At 41.3% G+C, this 20,208-nt stretch overlaps 1 protein-coding gene and 1 long non-coding RNA gene across 2 annotated transcripts in view; one reads left to right on the top strand and one right to left on the bottom strand.

Moving 5' to 3' along the window:
* Positions 1–20,208, top strand: part of LOC142827319 (uncharacterized) — a 40,968-nt gene that overhangs the window by 9,215 nt on the left and 11,545 nt on the right. The gene's annotated exons all lie outside the window — the stretch shown is intronic.
* LOC149525416 (ferroportin-like) lies at positions 2,655–14,527 on the bottom strand. The gene is made up of 2 exons (XM_089776660.1): positions 13,882–14,527; positions 2,655–3,622 (listed from the first exon to the last, which is right to left on the bottom strand). The coding sequence occupies exons 1-2, from the start codon at positions 14,525–14,527 to the stop codon at positions 3,327–3,329; spliced, it is 942 nt and encodes a 313-aa protein (XP_089632786.1). The 3' UTR covers positions 2,655–3,326.

The raw sequence follows: 20,208 nt of genomic DNA, 5'->3' as shown, positions 1-20,208 counted from the left end.
TTTGCTCCCGGTGTCCCTGGTCTGCTGGAGATGGTCCCCAGCAGACCAGAGGCACCGGGAGCAAAGCCGCCAGGAGCGCCTGGGCTGCCCCCCCCCCCCCCCCGCCGGAGCCCCTCCGCGGCTTTGAAAGCCTTGGGGGAAGCCGGCGGCGGGGCATCCCAGGCGCGCCTGGGCTGCGCCCCCGCCGGAGCCCCTCCGCGGCTTTGAAAGCCTGGGGGGAAGCCGGCGGCGGGGCATCCCAGGCGCGCCTGGGCTGCGCCCCCGCCGGAGCCCCTCCGCGGCTTTGAAAGCCTCGGGGGAAGCCGGCGGCGGGGCATCCCAGGCGCGCCTGGGCTGCGCCCCCGCCGGAGCCCCTCCGCGGCTTTGAAAGCCTCGGGGGAAGCCGGCGGGGGGGCATCCCAGGCGCGCATGGGCTGCCCCCCCGCCGGAGCCCCTCCGCGCCGCCGCGGAGGGGCTCCGGCGGGGGGGCAGCCCATGCGCGCCTGGGATGCCCCCCCGCCGGCTTCCCCCGAGGCTTTCAAAGCCGCGGAGGGGCTCCGGCGGGGGCGCAGCCCAGGCGCGCCTGGGATGCCCCGCCGCCGGCTTCCCCCGAGGCTTTCAAAGCCGCGGAGGGGCTCCGGCGGGGGGGCAGCCCATGCGCGCCTGGGATGCCCCCCCGCCGGCTTCCCCCGAGGCTTTCAAAGCCGTGGAGGGGCTCCGGCGGCAGGGCATCCGGTGTACAAGACGACCCCCCGATTTTTGGGGGATGTTTTTTAACATCAGAGGTCGTCTTGTACGCCGGAATATACGGTATACTTTCAGGATTAACCTCTGATTCCTTACTTTTGTTCTGTTTTCTTGTTCATGCAAGGCCCACAGGCAGGAGATTAGATGAGGAGATGGATGCTCCAGATAGCTTTATGTAAAGAAGTTACCCTGGGGATTTAAATAGGGGCTAGATGTATGTATATATCTGTAAGTGTAGCCTAGACAACATCTTAATTAAGAGGCTAATTAAGAATAAATGAAGGAAGGAAAGAACTCTTACTTGTGTTAGGATAAAACTAAATCACTGTGGGAGTGGAAAAGGAATTTTCTATTTTTTGAAATAAGTTTAAATAAAATAATAAAGATTTTTATACCTGTCCACTCATGTATCAGATGTCAGGCCATTGCTAGAGGATGCTACAGTAAATTGACATGGGTCTGTTTTAACATGCTAATATCTGAGGTATACATAAACAATGAGGAGTCTTGTGGCACCTTCGAGACAAAACCGATTTATCAGGGCATAAGCTTATTAATATTCCCTCATAAGTCTGTTAGTCTCTAACGTGCCATATGTCTCGTAGTTGTTTTTGCAGATACAGATGCTACCCATCTGAGGTATACGTTTACCCTCATATATAGCTGTGGAACCATAGTGTAACACATTTTAGACACAATAGGTACATTATTGAAAAATAGTTTCTCGACTTCCACTACCTCCATTCCATTCAGATGGAGTAGGTGGATGCATAGAGTGGTTATTTTAAATTCTGTTTATTAGGTTAAGGAATAAAGCATTAGCATGACAGAAGCACATAATGTGCTAAAGAGGAGGCTATATGAGACCTGAATATCGATGACCTATCTGGGAAACAGCTCTTCTCAGAAAGCAAATTGCTATAGTAAAAAGTGAAATTGTGAATACTTATAAATCTTCCTAATTAACAAGTCATGTCAACTTCCTTTATGTTGGTTCTCTTTCTCCACCCCCAACGTGACTCTTTATAAGCAGTGTTCCTTTAAAACCATTGGAGGGCAGACTTGAACTAGAAGCTAATTTTTGTTACTTTCAGTTACTGTAACTTAAGATACCAAAAATTCAAAACTCTGGTCATCTGAAGAAGTGGGTTTTGCCCACAAAGGCTCATGATACCATCTACATGTTTTGTTAGTCTATAAAGTGTTACCAGACTATTTGTTGTTTTTTAAGTTTATCCTGTACACTACAGATTAACTGTGTTACCCCCTGAAGCTTAAGATTCCAGTTAGTCTTTTGTGTTCATAGCGGATGGTACTCTCACCAGTTCTCCACTACTCTAATTACTCTTATGCTCGACAAACCCCACTTTACAACTGCTGCTTTGACAAGTGTTGTGCTGTGTCAGAATAAGAACGGTGTTTAAATAAAGACATTAACAGGGGGAGTGGGTGACTCACTGTATTAGCAGCCGCACATTATTCACAAAAGAGAATTCACACTGTTTTCTTATTATTTATATCTCAAAGCATTTTCCAAAGCAGGTCTATATAATTATCCACAGAGAAATGGGCACATAGAGATTATATGACTTGCCAGTTGCTTACTGGCAGAGACAGAAGTACAACCAATATCATCCAAGTCTCATATGCTGCACCTACTAAGATGCATTGCACGTCTTTCTTAGGAAGTCAAAAATCGATGCCATGAACAAGTCTTTATAGCAAACCATATATATAGCTTCTATTTTTTGCTCATATTACCCAATAGTAATTTGACCAACATACATAGCCACATATTTAAAATTTGAAAACATCACTTTATTTTAAAAAAAAACTGCATTCAAGAAAGCTTTAGTGAATAAATGAATGCTCATACAGCCACTAACTTGTTTGAACAGTTTGCTGAGCTACGTTTTATTTTTTTCCATTAAAATAAAATGAAAATAGGAAAGAAAGAAGTGCCACAAAAAAATTCTAAATCACCTTGTATAATAACTACAGGGAAAATTTCAAATATGTATTTGTAATACAGAGGTCAGTATTTGGCCAGTCCAAAATAAAAAATATAGTATTTCTTAGTGATACTTTGAATACAATATGCGGGATGTAAACACGATTGGTTTCTACAAACTATCTAGGAAGATACATTCCTGTTGCTTTATCTGGTGTGACGGAAAAGATGTGGTTAAAAAATAACTACAGTATCATTTGCTTAAGAAGGGCGGTTATGATGTGCAAATTGTGAATTCTGTTTTAATGTTCTCTACATAGGGCCAACAAAGGAGAAAACAATTGCCATGTCATTTTCCTCTAGAACCCTGAGAATAAGCTTTGTCCTTGTAAAGAGTTGATAGGTAAAAACTAACCAGATACAGAAATTAGACTGTCCTTTTAAAAAACACAACTTGAAGTATTTTGGGAAAAAAATCTTGCATTTAGTATTATTCTTTAATTCTCATGAAATAACAGTGTGTTTGGGGGTGAGAATAGAAACAGAGGAACATTTTCGCTAGTGTGTTGAGTTTAGTTAATGTTTTTATGCAAGAAACCTATAATCCATGAATGAAAGATCATTTTAAAATAAAAAGAGTCTGAGACTTTCAGACAGAGAGATTCTGTGGCTTCCTCTCTGAGTTTTTTTGTATCATGGTTTCTTTAATTTTATATTTTTTAGCATAAATAAAATACATGACATGCCCAGTTATCACAAACAGTAAGGAAATTATCACCAGCAGTCCAAATTGTTGTGGTTGAGGAGCTAGAATAACCATAATGAAATGTACAAGGTCCATCAAGTAGTTCATAGAGCTCTGAACACCATTGACTATCCCACGTTCTGATTCTGGAATGTTCTCCTGAAGAAGCTGGGTCACAGTCAAGTCAAATGACCAAAGACCTGAAAGAGAATAGTATTTTATTAGAACAAACAAGTGCTGTAAATTGTGCATGAATTTATTTGTCCTTCTTTGGAATGTATACTGTTCCCCTAAAAAAATTGAAAGCCTCAGCCATGTAAAACATTTAAAACTACATTGACTATTGCAGTGTTTCTCAATCTTTTTTTTATAACGTACCCCTTAAAAAAATAAATAAGTACCCCCAGTACCTACAGTTTTCAGACACACTTTTTGTCCTACCATTGAAACACATTTATTTAAACAACTTAATAGTAGCCAGGTGGGCAACAACATTTTTGAGTGTAAAAAGTACAAAAATAATAAAGTGCTGTAAAACTTAAAACAAAAATTCAGTTTTCTCCAAATTTCAGTTGTGTTGACATACTCCCCCCACCCCTCCAGACTTCTCAAGTATCCTTAAGGGTACTCCTACCACTAGTTGAGAAACACTGGACTATTGCACTAGCAAACAGATTGTAAGTAGCTGTCCACAATTGACAGAGAAAGCTTAATAGGTTCCTAGCCCCCATATTTAAATTCAGTGATTTCAAATTAGGAGAGCTACATCAGGCTACCCATATAAGAAAGTCCATCTGAGCCACAATATGTATTTGTAACTAAGTCCACCAGTATTCCTATGAAAAACTGGTGACTCCTGTTAAATACCCCTACTTTAGTAATGAAAGAATTGTGGAAAAACTATGAGTGCAATGACCTTACAATACCCATTGTAATATCACTGGAATATCTATATAGTTTTATTCTCTTATATCCCATCTGAAGGGTTCACTCACCCAATGTAAGCTTTTATTTAAAAAACTATAAAAATTCACAGAATTTCGCTAACAAATGGACACATTTCCACCACCTTATACCAGAAACATACTGACCGCTACACTTACCTTCATACTTCTAGCTTCCATTCCAGACACACTTCTCAATCTATTGTTTACAGCCAAGACCTAAGATACAACTGGATTTGCTCCAGTCCAACAGACAGAGGCAAAAACCTATAGGATCTATGCAGAGCATTCTTAAAACTGAAATACTCACCCGGGGAAGTGAAAAAACAGATTGACAGAGCCAAAAGAGTACCCAGACATGAACTACTTCAAGACAGGCCCAGGAGAGAAAACAACAGAATTTCACTTGTCATCACCTATGCCCACAACTTAAACCCCTCCAACGCATCATCAACAATCTACAACCTATCCTGGAAAATGACCCCTCACTCCCACAGGCTTTGGGTGGGGGGAGGGGCAATCCCCCCCTACAGACAACCCCTTAACCTCACACAAATTCTTTCCAATAACCGAGCAACACCCTACATCAATCATCCAGGAATCCACTCCTGCAATCAGCCCTGGTGCCAACTCTGTCCACACATATACAGAAGCGATTTCATCACTGGACCAAACCACATCAGTCACTACATAAGGGGGCTCATGCAACTGCACATCCACTAATGTGATCTATGCCAGCAATGCCCCACTGCCATGTATATTGGCCAAATTGTACAGTCTCTACAGGAAAGAATTAATGGACACAACTCAGATATCCGGAAAGGCAACGTATAGAAATCTGTTGGAGAACACTTCAACCTGCCCGGGCACTCATTAATGGATCTCAAAGTCACAGTGATGTTTCAGGCCAATTCCACAAGACAAATACACAGGGAAGGGTTGGAACTTAATTTCATTTACAAGTTTGATTCTTATCAGAGAGAAATGAATAAAGATATTGGCTGGCTCGCACACTACCTTCCACATCCTAATGACTTATCCAACCAAACAAACAATGGGGGCTTATAGAGGTGGAAATTGTTCTTCTCAGCCTCTTGTAACTTGAAAAATTCAATTCACGATTTTTTCTCTTTTTTTCTTTTCCCCCCTGCCTTCCCTTATTTATTCTTGGATCAAGACTTCTAATACTCCAGTCATCTGAAGAAGTGGGTTGTACCCATGGAAGCTCATGATACCATCTACATGTTTTGTTAGTCTATAAGTGCTACTAGACTATTTATTGTTTTTTTAGTTTTTCCAGTTATAGACTAACTTGGCTACCCCTCTGACACCTTACAATGTATCTACAAAACTGATTTCTCCTCTCTTCTTAGGAAAGGCTTAAATGGAGGGTGCTTCTATGAGGTCTCGCGTTACAAAAGCTTACAAAATGGTAGATTTCAATGATATGCATTTCATAATGTATTATTTTAATTCTTTTTTTTTCCCCTAAAAAATTGTAATTGGTGTAGTAAGATGAGGGCCTGAAACAAAAGTTCGTGTAGCATAGGCTTGGTATGAGGCCTAGTTAACAATGGTCAAGACTTTGCTAATATAAAGCAAGGGTAAGCTATGAACAATTGGCAGGTCCCTGCTCATGGAACTTGGCATGAATAGGGCTGACAGTGTAAAAAACTAGTTGGTAATAGACCCAGGTGTAGAACAGTAACTAGGTACTAGGTATGGGTTCTAAAACAGTAATTGGTACTGGGCATTGGTTAAAACCACATGTCAGAAGGTTGGTAACAACACGTCATTAAAAAGGACCTTGATACCCACACACTCCCCACAGATAACATACTGGCTCAGGTATACTGACTCAGGTTCAAGAAGGGATCTAAAATGACAGCATGATGGATAGACACATTTTTATCAAATTACGAGGTGCAGGGTGATGGGTGGTATCTAGGGTGGCAAACGTCAGAGGGTGGCAAACTGACACATCAGGAATGAAGTATAACTTGTTTGTACCTGTATATATAAAGTTGTGTTGGAGGAGCTGTCTTTGTCCAGCCTAGGGGGCAGGAGGACCTCTCTGACTCAGATGGTCCATTGTCAGGAGGTACAGATGCACAGAGGTTCTACTGACAACTATTACTGTATTTCATTTGACCATAAATCTGGCTGGACACCCTCAATCCTTATCTGATTGGAATAATCATTGGTCCTTGGGAGCTGTCTTGGAGTCTACTGTGTTGATTAGTTGCACAAAATCAACACCACACAGGAGGAACACACACACACAGATGAACAGTTATCATCATTGTCGGAGCAGGAAACCGGTCAGGACACCACAGTGGTGACTTACGACTACCACAACTTGGGTATTAGTTATTAGTACAGATCAGCAAGGTTCTATGATAGCAGTCTCTTGATAATAGACATCATTTTGAATGATAAACTAAATGGGCAAACTGCAAGTTAAAATATAGAAGGACCATCTCAGCTCTGTTTTTGTTTAGATCAAATTTTTAACGTCTTTCATGTAACTTTATTACTTATGTTCATATTTAGTATAATTCGCAGACAAAAACTATGTTAAAATGAAATTAATGTTGAGAGTATATATCAATACCACCCAGGAACCTATCCCTGCAATAAACTCCATTGCCAACTCTGTCCACATATCTATACAAGCTACATCAATTACAGGACCTAACCACATAAGCTACCACATCAGAGGCTCATATAACTGCACATCCTCTAATGTGATATGTGTTATCAAGTGTCAGCAATGCCCCTCTGCTATATATATATTGGCCAAACTGGACAGTCTCTACAAAAAAGGATTAATAGACACAAATCAGATATTCGAAATGGTAACACCCAGAATCCTGTCAGGGAACATTTTAACTTGCCCAGGCACTCACTAATGGATTTAAAAGTGGCATTCTCTTGCAGAATAATTTCAGGAACCAACTAGAGAGAGAAACTGGCCTTTATATGCAAATTTGACACATTTACCCAGAGACTGAACAAAGACATTTATTGGGCAGGCTGTTATATTCAGTACCCTAATGACATCAAAAGCTAAGTATGAGATACTTACAGCCCACTCTATTAGCCTCAGTTAGCATGGACACTTTAATTGACAAGTTTTTTCTTCTCCCTCTCTCCCCTCGTTTTCTGTTTTATATTTGTCCCTCTGTGCCTCTTGCTCCATATCTGTCATCTGAAGAAGTGGGGTTGTGCCAATGAAAGCTCATGATACTATCAATATTTTTTGTTAGTCTCTAAGGTGATCCAGGACCACACATTTTTTAAAACTTTTTTAAAGTTACAGACTAACACGGCTATCCCTCTGGTACATTAAAGCGATGATGTAATTATCTCAAAACCAAGTACTGTAAATTTAGGAAATGTACAGATAAGATTAAACTTAGAAGAAATCTAAACTTACCAGAAGTACACAAATGTACAATTAGGGCATCCAATGTGACTTAAGTTTGTCCTGTCAAACTCTTCAAACTTTCCATATACTTAAAACTCACTGAGCTCTTATGCACAGAGTGCATTTTTCTTTTGTCATATTTCCCTGAAATTCATCATTACAAAGTATAGTTGTCATGAAGAACTGCCCTCTTTCAAAAAGGCCACCTACTCCTAATGTTCTCAATGAGACTGAAGGCACAGCTGCCCAAAGGGAAGATGATGGCTTCCCAGGCTGTAAGGAGGCAGATACTTTCAATCCCATGCAGGACAAGATAGTTGTACACCATTCCCAAAATGGCCACCGTCTGAGGGCAGCTGTAGCTTCCATTTTATTGAGAACGATAGATGTCAACCATTTTTAAAGAGAGTAGTGCTTCATGAAAGTCTCTGAACTAAAATAAACTATTGTAATCATCAGCTCATGAATGAGATATTTTCATTTATATACAACAATAGGAAAAATTACCACTAAATCATTTTCACTGATAAAAAGGGATTGGACACTAAGTTTCTTAAAGCTCCCCTTTTCAATTCATTTAATTCCTAAATTAATTACCCAATTTATTTGTAACTTTACAGAAAATTATGTACTCAAAGAGCAAGTTTTTTTGGGGAGGGGGGAGGACATGCATATTTAACATATAGACCTTATGTTCAAAACTCAGTATAACCGTAACTACAAGGTCCCTCACCAAAGGCTCTTACGTAAATTAGGTTGTCATGGAATAAGAGGGAAGATCCTTTCATGGACTGAGAACTGGTTAAAAGACAGGAAACAAAGGGTAGGAATAAATGGTAAATTTTCAGAATGGAGAGGGGTAACTAGTGGTGTTCCCCAAGTGTCAGCCGTAGGACCAATCCTATTCAACTTATTCGTAAATGATCTAGAGAAAGGGATAAACAGTGAGGTGGCAAAGTTTGCAGAGGATACTAAACTGCTCAAGGTAGTTAAGACCAAAGCAGATTGTGAAGAACTTCAAAAAGATCTCACCAATCTAAGTGACTGGGCAACAAAATGGTAAACAAAATTTAATGTGGATAAATGTGAAGTAATGCACATTGGAAAAAATAACCCCAATTATACATATAATATAATGGGGGCTAATTTAGCTACAACTAATCAGGAAAAAGATCTTGGAGTCATCGTGGATAGTTCTCTGAAGACGTCCATGCAGTGTGCAGTGGCAGTCAAAAAAGCAAACAGGATGTAAGGAATCATTAAAAAGGGAAAGAGAATAAGAGAGAATATCTTATTGCCCTTATATAAATCCATGGTACGCCCACATCTTGAATACTGCATACAGATGTGGTCTCCTCATCTCAAAAAAGATATACTGGCATTAGAAAAGGTTCAGAGAAGGGCAACTAAAATGATTAGGGGTTTGGAACGGGTCCCATATGAGGAGAGATTAAAGAGACTGGGACTTTTCAGCTTGGAAAAGAGGAGACTAATGGGGGGGATATGATAGAGGTATATAAAATCATGAGTGGTGTAGAGAAGGTGAATGAGGAAAAGCTATTTACTTGTTCCCATAATATAAGAACTAGGGGCCACCAAATGAAACTAATGGGCAGCAGGTTTAAAACAAATACAAGGAAGTTCTTCACACAGCGCATAGTCAATCTGTGGAACTCCTTGCCAGAGGAGGCTGTGAAGGCTAGGACTGTAACAGGGTTTAAAAGATAACTAGATAAATTCATGGAGGTTAAGTCCATCATTGGCTATTAGTCAGTATAGGTAAGGAATGGCGTCCCTAGTCTCTGTTTGTCAGAGGGTAGAGATGGATGGCAGGAGAGAGATGGCTTGATTATTACTCCCTCTGGGACACCTGGCATTGGCCACTGTCGGCAGACAGGATACTGGGCTGGATGGACCTTTGGTCTGACCCAGTACGGCTGTTCTTATGTTCTATGTTCTTAATCCCTCCATATTCCATTTAGACTTTTATAAAATGAAAACAAGTCAAAAGGACTTGTTACATGAAATAAGAATAATATGTAAAGAAAGTACAAATTTTATATTTTAAAATGCACTGAACTTAAAAACAACGCGAATAGACTCATTTGATGATTCCACTGCACAAATGGTATTTTGTTCAGAAATACAAGGTAGGCTTTTGTTTTTCTTCTCTGTCCTTTTAATTGCTGAGTGTAAAGTTAGTGCATCAGTTTTACTGAGCGCTAATATAATAGGTTAGGGCCAAGAATAGGCTGACAGCATGTGTGTAGGAACTACAGGCTTTACCACACAGCTATACCTGAATGCTAATCTTGAGTGGCTCTGCTATTCTACCATGGGCTGCTCTTGAACAAACTGCCTGTTTAAATCAGTTATAGTTTTGTGGATGAAAACAAATATGGTACTAAAATGAGACTCCCTTTCTTCACTTTGAATTGATAAAGATTGGAACCTAGACCTCCAGTGGTGGCAGGATAGCATACTGAACGGTTGAGTCACCTACTTCCTCTCTCTGCCTGGTAATTTGGTTTACTAAAATAGGATTTATAGGAGAAGTATAGTCTTTGTGATGCAACGTCTCCCCCATCTTTTTCTATTTCTGCAGCATACTTAGGATTCCATGAAAATGTTAAATTTAAGTGGTCTAACAATGCTATCACAGTAACATGGAATGTCATTGTCATGTAGATCAGTGTTGTTCCTCTAAGCAACCTAGCTAACAATTACATGTGGAAATCCTGGGAATGCAACATAGCTGTCTTACTAAAATATAGAAATGTTGATGACAGTCAAACTGATTAGAAATCTTTGGTAGATGCCTATAAATAAAGACTCAAATGCATAAATAACAAGGACTATCTGCATAAAATAGTCAAAGAAGATGCTGAACTGTAATGTGCACAAGAGAAACTAAAATTACATGTTTATTGACAAGCAGTTCACGTAATCCTGGATAATATAGTGACGGAATATATAAAGGCATCTCAATATGAATGCAGCATTGATACACAAAATTTAGATGTGATCAAATATACCCCTGTATTCACTCTGTACACACTATTGTAATAACCTTTGTACAAAAATATGCCTTGTGAGATATAATTTGAAAACTAATGACTCACTAGTCAATAATGAAATATGTGTGGTAGCATTATATGTAAAGTTATAAACAAACTGAAATTAGTCTGAAGTGTGTTTACCAGACAAGTCTGGATAAACCAGTTTCTCAAAGACACAGAACAAGCCGAAGCCTTCAGCCAAATGTCATCAAAATTAATGGGCCACCATCTGGAAAGTGGCTGTTCTCTGGCAAAAAAGGGTATTAATAGATCCATTTACATTTTAGCAGATAACTGCACATAACCTTTTTCCATCACAACACTCCATGACTCCATTCTCACAAGAAAAGGGGGGACTGGACTGTAAAGTGAGGAACAAACACACAAAATTCTCTCTCACTTTCTTTCACTTAAAAACAACAAAAGAAACAGCCTTAAACTTTGGGAGCAAATTCTGGCCTGTGTAGAGGTGGTACAACCTCTCACTAGTCTGGACTGCTTTCTGGACTGTCATCATAGTATACAGGCAGTCCCCGGGTTACGTACAAGATAGGGACTATAGGTTTGTTCTTAAGTTGAATTTGTATGTAAGTCGGAACTGGCTTCAGATTCAGCTGCTGCCACTGAAACTGACCAGCGGCTGACTACAGGAAGCCGGAGGCAGAGTTGCTCTGCCGCCAGCTTCCTGGAATCAGCCTGATCAGTTTCAACAGCTGCTGAATCTGGAGCCTGGGACAGAACAGCTGGGGCGCTGCCCGGTAGGTTCCCACAGGACCAACCCGGCAGCACCCCAGCTGCTCTACCCGAGGCGTCCCGCAACAAAAGCCTGGTCTGCTGGGGGGGGGGGGCGCACTAGCTGCGCCTCCTCCCCCCCAGCAGACCAGGGAGACCCGAGCAAAGCCGCACAGGCGGAGGGACCCCGCCGCCTGTGTGGCTTTGCTCCTTTGCCCCCAAGCAAAGCTGCACGGGCGGCGGGATGCCGCTCATGCGGCTTTGCTCCTGTCTCCCTAGTCTACTGGGGGGGTCCAGCAAAGCCTCTGGACCCCCCCAGCAGACCAGGGGGACAGGAGCAAAGCCTCCCAGGCGGCGGGGGTCCCGCTGCCTGGGCGGCTTTGCTCGTTCGCCTGGGATCAAAGCCGCCCAGGCAGCGGGACCCCCGCCGCCTGGGCGGCTTTGCTCCTGTCCCCCTGGTCTGCTGGGGGGGTCCAGCAAAGCCGCTGGATCCCCCCAGCAGACCAGGGACACCCGAGCAAAGCCGCCCAGGCAGCGGAACCCCCGCCGCCTGGGCGGCTTTGCTCCTGTCCCCCTAGTCTGCTGGGGGGGTCCAGCGACTTTTCTGGACCCCCCCCCCCAGCAGACCAGGGAGACCGGGAGAAGCTTTTCTCGCCCCGGAGGACACGGGCGGCAACCCGCCGCCCGTGAGCTCCGGGGCGAGAAAAGCCCTGTTCGTAAGTGCGGATCCGACATAAGTCGGATCCGCGTAAGTCGGGGACTGCCTGTAATCATGTTTATAAGGCAGCTCCATGTACAGCTGCTATGTTCAACAAAAATTCCTATACCACAAAATCACCTACTTTGTATTCATATTTAAAAATAAGATTCTGAATAGTGAAGCAGAAATACAATTACAAGGCACTGAAAATTGGTGCCAGCTATGCCAACATGCTAAGGATCCTTAATTCGCCACTTGCTTTCCACCAGCCCTAGAGAAAATTAAGTATGCGTGTACTTGTACAGTCACTAACAGAAAAACAGGATAATCTTTTTGAAAATATTATCAAAAGGTGACTTCATTCCAAATGGCATCTCTTTAGAAGCCTCAACACTTTTCTCGCTCATTATAAACCTTTGCTTGTGAAATGGTGCTACCTATGAAGAGATTCATATTAAAATTACTGAATTTTCTTACCTTAAGTATTAATAACTAATTCTTCTATTCACATATTTAAGCATACAGCAATCTGGCACAACTGCTGTTATACTTTCTGCGCTTTCATGTACAGGGTTTGGTTTTTTTTTTTTGGACTGGCTGGAAGCCAGCGGAATATCCATTTGCTGAAATGATTCTCTCTGTTCTGAAGGTTAGATTAGAGAGATTTTGTTCCTGGTTATTTTGGTTCCCAAGCCTGTACTATACATTTGTCCCACATCTTAATTTAATTATGAAGGTTGCGGCATAAGTAAATTAGTATCAACAATTTATATATATAATTAAAAAGCTAATGCATTGCTAGCATGTAACCAGTGGTTAGGGTGCTATTCTGCTGGCTGGAGATGATGATTTGATTGCAGCCTAGTCTCTGTGCTTTAGTTCTCCATATGTAAGGATCAGTAGTACTTGAGCTGGTGCCCTGCAGGCTCAGGATAACCAACATACTGCCATGTGAGAATAGCTGTGATCTACAATTTGCAGAGGCTGCACAACCACACAGGAAATCCCACCTCAAGTGATGCAACTGGCAGTTGTCTTAATGATCCCACATTGGCTCCTATGCCTTATATAAACCCTAAGGCACACCAGAAAGTGTCCAGACAACAATATGGAGGCCTAGCTGGCTGCCATGATTGCCCTGCTTCTGAACTCCAGGTATTGACTTTGGCTCTTACTTAGATTCTGAATCCCAATCAACCCCCCAGGGTCTGGTATTGACCCTCTATCCAAATCCTGACTCTGTCTCCAGCTCTGACCCTCAGCTTGCCTGCTGACTCAGACTCTGGCTTTGACCATCAGCTCGACTCTTGACTGTGATACAGGCTGCAAGCCTGGCTTCAGATTTTGACTCTTAAGCTTCTTCCACTAGTCCTGCCTACCTTTGCCCAGAGCCCCAACACCATCTGTGGCATAGGAATAATAGCACTGCTCTCTCGAACAGGGGTTTGGTGAGAATAAATACACTGAGAGACATTCAACGCTATGATCATGAGGGCTTTATGAAAGAGCGATCATCACATCTGCTTTTTGTTCATATAATATTTTACCCAATGAAATGACTCTACATGTGGCGGCAAACTGCATATGTACTTACCAATTCTGGCTAGTATCACTCCTGAGAACAAGAGAATGATTGAAATATAGGATTCTGGGTGATCACCCCCATGCACGCTGTCCAACAGCACTGTATTATTAGTCCAATGAATTGAAGAACGATCTGGCAGTATGGGTTGGTTGATGTTTCTTTGGAATGGGTAAATATGCAGCTGGTTCTTTTGCAGTGTCTCGTGGTTTAAGGAAGAGTTCTTACTTGTGAGAAGAGAGAAAATACCCAAGTCAAAAGGACTGCCGGGGGCAAAGACTGAAAACACACACAGCATTAAACAGCTTACATGGAGGAGGCTGGATACGATTCCTGTGACAGCCAAGCCATATCGCTTTCTTAGCTTAGTAAACAAAATTGTGCCCATTAGTCCTGAGAAGGCAGAAAGAGCCATGAGTATGCTGAGAAGAGAGCCACTGATCCCCTGCGTGTAGGCATACCCTGTAGTGATACAGTCAAAGCCAAGCACTGTGGTGTACAAGAAGGCTAAACCCAAGCCTGCTAAAAACACAGACTGCCTGTAATATGCTTTCCAGCCATCTCTGCATGTACACAGCATCCTGTGCATTTTTCTGAAGCAAAGAGGCACTTTTGTGATTGACTTGCGTTGCATTTCAGGACTGGATTTCTGCTCCATCGTTGCCTCTGGAATCCCACGTTTGTTGATGAATTCACCAACAGCTGAGCAAATGGGAAGATCCCCTGTAAAATACCAGTCAGAAGGTTTTAATGGTTCTAGTGGCAACTGCTCCACTGTGCAGTAATCTGCAATAAAAATTCCTGCTTTCTTAGGAAGAGTGGACCCCAACTGATCTATTCAAAGCAGCTGGTAGGAAGCAAAGATTAAAGGCATTTGAAAACATCAAACAACAAAGGGAGTTGAAAGTTGACCTGTTATTACTTGGTTCTGAATTGCTTCATTTGACCTTTTTGGGTGCAAGGCACAGCCTTACTTCTTCTCCAAAGAGTGGCATGATAAATTGAAACATAAGTCTCTCTACTATGTCAGTAGCTATATTATGAAATAAAGCCATTGATGCTGTCTGTATATTGGTTAAACCAAAATATTTTAAAGAGAAACAAAATATCTCATTCTAATTTTGCTATTTGCTACACACACTATCACACACACAAGCACAACCAAAATAAAGTAAAAATGAAGTAAGGCAAATCAAGCTTTAATCCGAACTAATGACCTTAAAGGAAAATTTATTAAGCAAAGGTTTCTAACTCTGTTTCTACTCTTTTTGTTCAGACATTTAAAAAGGCACCAGATCCAGTATGGGATTTATTGTACACACAAAAAGAAATGTCTGGAAACCCATTTCATGAATATATATATTGCAGGCTTAGAGAAAGAAAGAATGGTGTTTTAATCCAACTAGAAAATGAAGATTTAAATGTAAATTAGATACATCTCAGATGTGTATATGTGGTCCCCTCATCTAAAAAAAAGATATCTTGGCACTGGAAAAAATTCAGAAAAGATTATTAGGGGTATGGAATGGCTGCCATATGAGGAGAAATTAATAAGTCTATGACTTTTCAGCTTGGAAAAGAGATTACTAAGAGGTCTATAAAATCATGACTGATGTGGAAAAAGTGAATAAAGAAGAGCTATTTACTCCGTCCCATAACAGAACTAGGGGGTCACCTAATGAAATCAATAGGTAGCAGGTTTAAAACAAACAAAAGAAAATACTTCACACAACTCGCAGACAGTCTGTGGAACTCCTTGCTAGAGGATGCTGTGAAGTCCAAGACTATAACAGGGTTAAAAAAAGAACTAGATACATTCATGGAAGATAGGTCTATCAATGGCTATTAGCCTGGATGTACAGGAATGGTGTGCTTAGCCTCTGTTTGTCAGAAGCTCGGAATGAGTGATAAGGGATGGATCATTTGATGATTACCTGTTCTGTTCATTCCCCTCGCATAGGCCACTGTCAGAAGACAGGATATTGAGCTAGGTGCTCTGACCCAGTACGGCCATTCTGATGTATCATTGTTAACTTCATTGTGCATACAGGAAACCTCCAACTTCCGCCCACCCAAGTTGCAACCCCCTGAACTTACAACCACTTTTGTAAGTGTGGAAGGAGCCGAAACCCCCCAACTTACATCCTCGTCCTGCTTTAACAATGGTATGCGGAGCCTATAGTAAATGAGGGTTCGAGTTATGATGCCCCCGACTTGCGACACTTCCCCAGGAACCAATCGTGTTGCAAGTTGGGGGCCCACCTTTATTTTGAAAGATATTTCGAAGCTTAAGGTTCTAAAGATTGTTTTTGTGCTCTATTGTTGGAGCTAAATGTGATGACTGATCTAATGGTTTAAGGAGAAAACTAGGAGACAGAAATGCTTGAGTTATAATTTTGGTGCTAATACTGAATCCATGGATAAAATACTTACGGCTCTCTCAGATTTCCCATTTAAAGAGGTGAGATGATAATATTTTTAGACTTTTAGAGCTGTTGTAAGGATTTAACATTTAGTTCTTACAAAGAACTTGGAAGGTGTAGAGCACTATAACTGCTACTACAATATACATGAAGTTTTACTTGCCATAGTGAAGGTATTTCATTATTAAAAGGCACAAGACACCTTTTTCTATGAAAGAATGATAATTTTTCAGAAAATGTAAATTATTCTCATATTTATAGTCAGTTTCAATTACCTCCAGTTAATTCCACCTAAGTGATCATATCATCCATCAAGAGTGAATTAGTTTAAGTGCGACATAAGTGTTAAGTGCTAAATATAAAAAAAATATTGTAAACATGTCATTTCGAGCTCATATCTCAAGGCCTTAAAATATATCTCTCACACATCATACGAAAATAATTACATTAAAAGAATAGTAAAGATGGAACTCAAGCACTCAAAAGTTAGGAAATGCCAAATGAAAGTTTTCAGTGCAACCTTAATTCAATCCCCTTGTGTGTATGCATTTTGATACAGTCGTTAATTACATGATCACATACTATTTTTTCCACAAGGTCCAGTACCTTATTCAATAAATGGGCATTTATTCAATATTTCTTTTTTATCCTTTTGGTTCAATGTGTGGTCCAAGGACTTAATTAAAATAGAGCATCCAAATCCTGGACTGAATACAAAATTATTAATTTCCTCATGGATGTGTCTGGAATGCTTTCATTGTAATATCTGAGTGCTCCACATAACATGAATTATTTTATGTTTGCAGGAACCACATGAGATTAGGAGGTATCATTATCCTCATTTTACAGATGGGGAACTGAGACACAATGAGATTAAGGCCAAAATTGCCTAGATTATCTACTATTTTGGGTGTCCATTTTGAAACAATTGGGTCACAATTTTTCTGAGTACTTTAACATATTCAAAGCATAGACTCATTTGACCTTGGTTGCAGTAGTGAATGATCCACACTTCTGCAAACTTGGTTTCAGGTTCTGGACATCCAAGAAACATAGTGGTTACCTGTGAACATTTTGATGTAAGTGACTTGTCCAGCATGCATGGGAATTCTGAGGCAGAGACAGGGATGGAATCCAGTTCTCCATTTGTCTTAACCAAGATGGAGTGGAACGAAGGGGTAGGAATGGAGCCTATGCATTGGAGGTGGAGCAGAGGGGGCAATGAAGAGCTACCAGGAGGATGGGCAATTGGATAGGTAAAGCCATGTTTTCTTCTCCAGATAATCCCTGTCTCATTCACAAAATACCTTCCAATTTCTACAATAAATGAGGCAGGGGTGCAACAGACAAAAGCCCCCTACATTCACTACATTCCATGATTTTTCCCCCAGAGTACCATCTGTCCTGAGCACTGAATAAGGAACAAGTCCCCAGGGGGGGGAAAATAGCAAATGATCTTGCAACTAAAGACGGTATCATAATGTACACACACAAAACAGTCAAATTAAGATTGCAAAGGTAACTTTAATTATGGAATTTCCTAATGTATGCTCAACTGTAAAACTGTAGCATACTGCTAATGTAGTTTATTTTTAATGTAATGTCCAGAACCTAAACACTGAAATTCTATCATGTGGAAGCACATAAGAACAACTATACTGGGTCATACCAAAGGTCCATCTAGCCCAGTATCCTGTCTTCCAACAGTGGCCACTGCCAAGTGCAACAGAGTAAATAAACAGAACAAGTAATCATCAAGTGATCCATCCTGTCGCTCATCCTCAGTTTCTGGCAAACAAAGGCTGGAGACACCATCCCGGCGAGCAGCCATTGATAGATCCACCCTCCTTGATTTTATCTAAATCTTTTTTGAGCCTGTTATAATCTTGGCCTTCGCAACATCTTCTGGCAAAGTGTTCCACTAGTTGACTGTGTGCTGTGTGAAGAAATACTTGCTTTTGTTTCTTTTCAACCTGCTGCCCATTAATTTCATTTGGTGACCCCTAGTTCTTATGAGAAGCAATAAATAGCATTCCCTTATCTACTTTCTCTACATCAGTCATAGACCTCAAATCATATCCTTCCCCTTTGTCATCTCTTTTCGAAGCTGAAAAGTCCAAGTCTTATTAATCTCTCCTCCTATGGAAGCCATTCCATACCCCTAATCATTTTTGTTGCCCTTTTCTGAATCTTTTCCGATATATCTTTTTTGAGAGGGGTAACCATATTTGCATGCACTACTCAAGATGTGGCTGTACCATTAATTTATATAGAGGCAAGATGATATTTTCTGTCTTATTCTCTAGCCCTTTCTTAATGATTCCCAACATTCTGTTTGCTTTTTCAATTGCTACTGCACACTGAGTGGATGTTTGCAGAGAACTACCTACAATGATGCTAACTAAGATTTTTCTCTCTCAAGTGATAACAGCTAATTTGGTCCCCATCATTTGATATGTATAGTTAGGATTATATGTTCCAATGCATATTATTTCATATTTATCAACAGTAAATTTCATCTGCCATTTTGTTACCCCGTCACATAGTTTTGAAAGGTTCTTTTGCTGTTCTTTGCAGTCTGCCCAGAGCCTACCTATCTTGTGTAGTTTTCCATCATCTGCAAAATTTGCCACCTCACTCCAAGGCCCTTCTGTCAGATCATTTATAAATACGTTGAGTAACACTGATCCTAATACAGACTCTTAAGGGACACCACTATTACTTCTCTCCATCCTGAAATCTGAACATTTATATCTACCCTTTGTTTCCTATCTTTTAACCCATTACCAGTCCATGAGAGACCTTTCCTCTTATCTCATAGCAGCTTACTTTGCTTAAAAGACTTTGGTGAGGGACCTTGTAAAAAGGCTGTCTGAAAATCTAGGTACACTATATCCACTAGATTCCCCAAAATCCAGCTTGGATCAGCAGCATGATTTGAACCTTTAAACCCACTACATAGAACTCTGCCACTTGAGCCAATAGACTAACTAGTAGCCAAAGTAGGCTATTATCCTCTATGTGAATTAGGCAAAGCGGGCAATGAGACACACACATTTTGCCAATGGGGTTCACAGCTACTTGGTGAAAACAGAATAACGTAGAGGTTTGGGCTGTTGTGTTCAGTTTCATGTTTTGTAGGGGAGCATGTTCTAATAGTTAGACCCAGGGCTGTGTCTGTCGAGATAGTTAATCCACCTTTCCAAGAGGAGGTCATTGGTGCTGACTCTGTGGGAGCTCCAGCTCTGGAACACTCACAGAAAAGCATGGTGGGTGCTGAGCACCTACCAGCAGCTCCCTTATAAGTGCCTCCTCCCCCAGCACTTCCCAGCCACTGGCAGCCCCACTGATCAATAATGGATGAAGGGAGTGAACAACTGCACAAGATACTTTTCTTTGGCGGGATGAACAAGTTAGCCTGAATATCATATGCAAGGGCTTGGGGAGCACAGCTTAGCATCTAACAGATTTTAACTAATCATCATCGCACCAATTTTCTAACAAACAAATCATGATTGAGACTGCACTGCAAAGTTAGGTCAACATGAGACAGCTTATCTTGATCCAACTATGTCAGTGTCTACACTACAGCCTTGCTCCCACTTATGTAAGTGCTCAGCACAGTAACTCCACCTCCACAAGAGATGCAGGGTAAATGTAAGTGTAGTTAGGGCAATACCATGTCTGTGTAGACACTGCCCTTCTTACATCAGCTGTTTGCTGTCTTGTCAATTTCATGGCTCCGCTGGAGAAACTGATGAGAAAGCTGGCTCTTCGGCAAGGCTGCGGCAGGGTCTAGGCTCCAAGCCTGGCTGCTGCTACCCAGGCTCCCAGCTTGAACTAAAGCCTAGGCTTTGTGCTGAGAGCAATGCATCCCATTGGACTCTAGGTATAGAACTCCCTACCGGAGGTGAGA

The sequence above is a fragment of the Pelodiscus sinensis genome, chromosome 2 (assembly GCF_052426305.1).
Source record: "Pelodiscus sinensis isolate ZL-2025 chromosome 2, ASM5242630v1, whole genome shotgun sequence".
In the NCBI taxonomy this organism is placed as follows: Eukaryota; Metazoa; Chordata; order Testudines; family Trionychidae; genus Pelodiscus; species Pelodiscus sinensis.
Note: the sequence above shows the minus strand (reverse complement) of the source record. Positions and strands in the feature narration are given on the sequence as shown.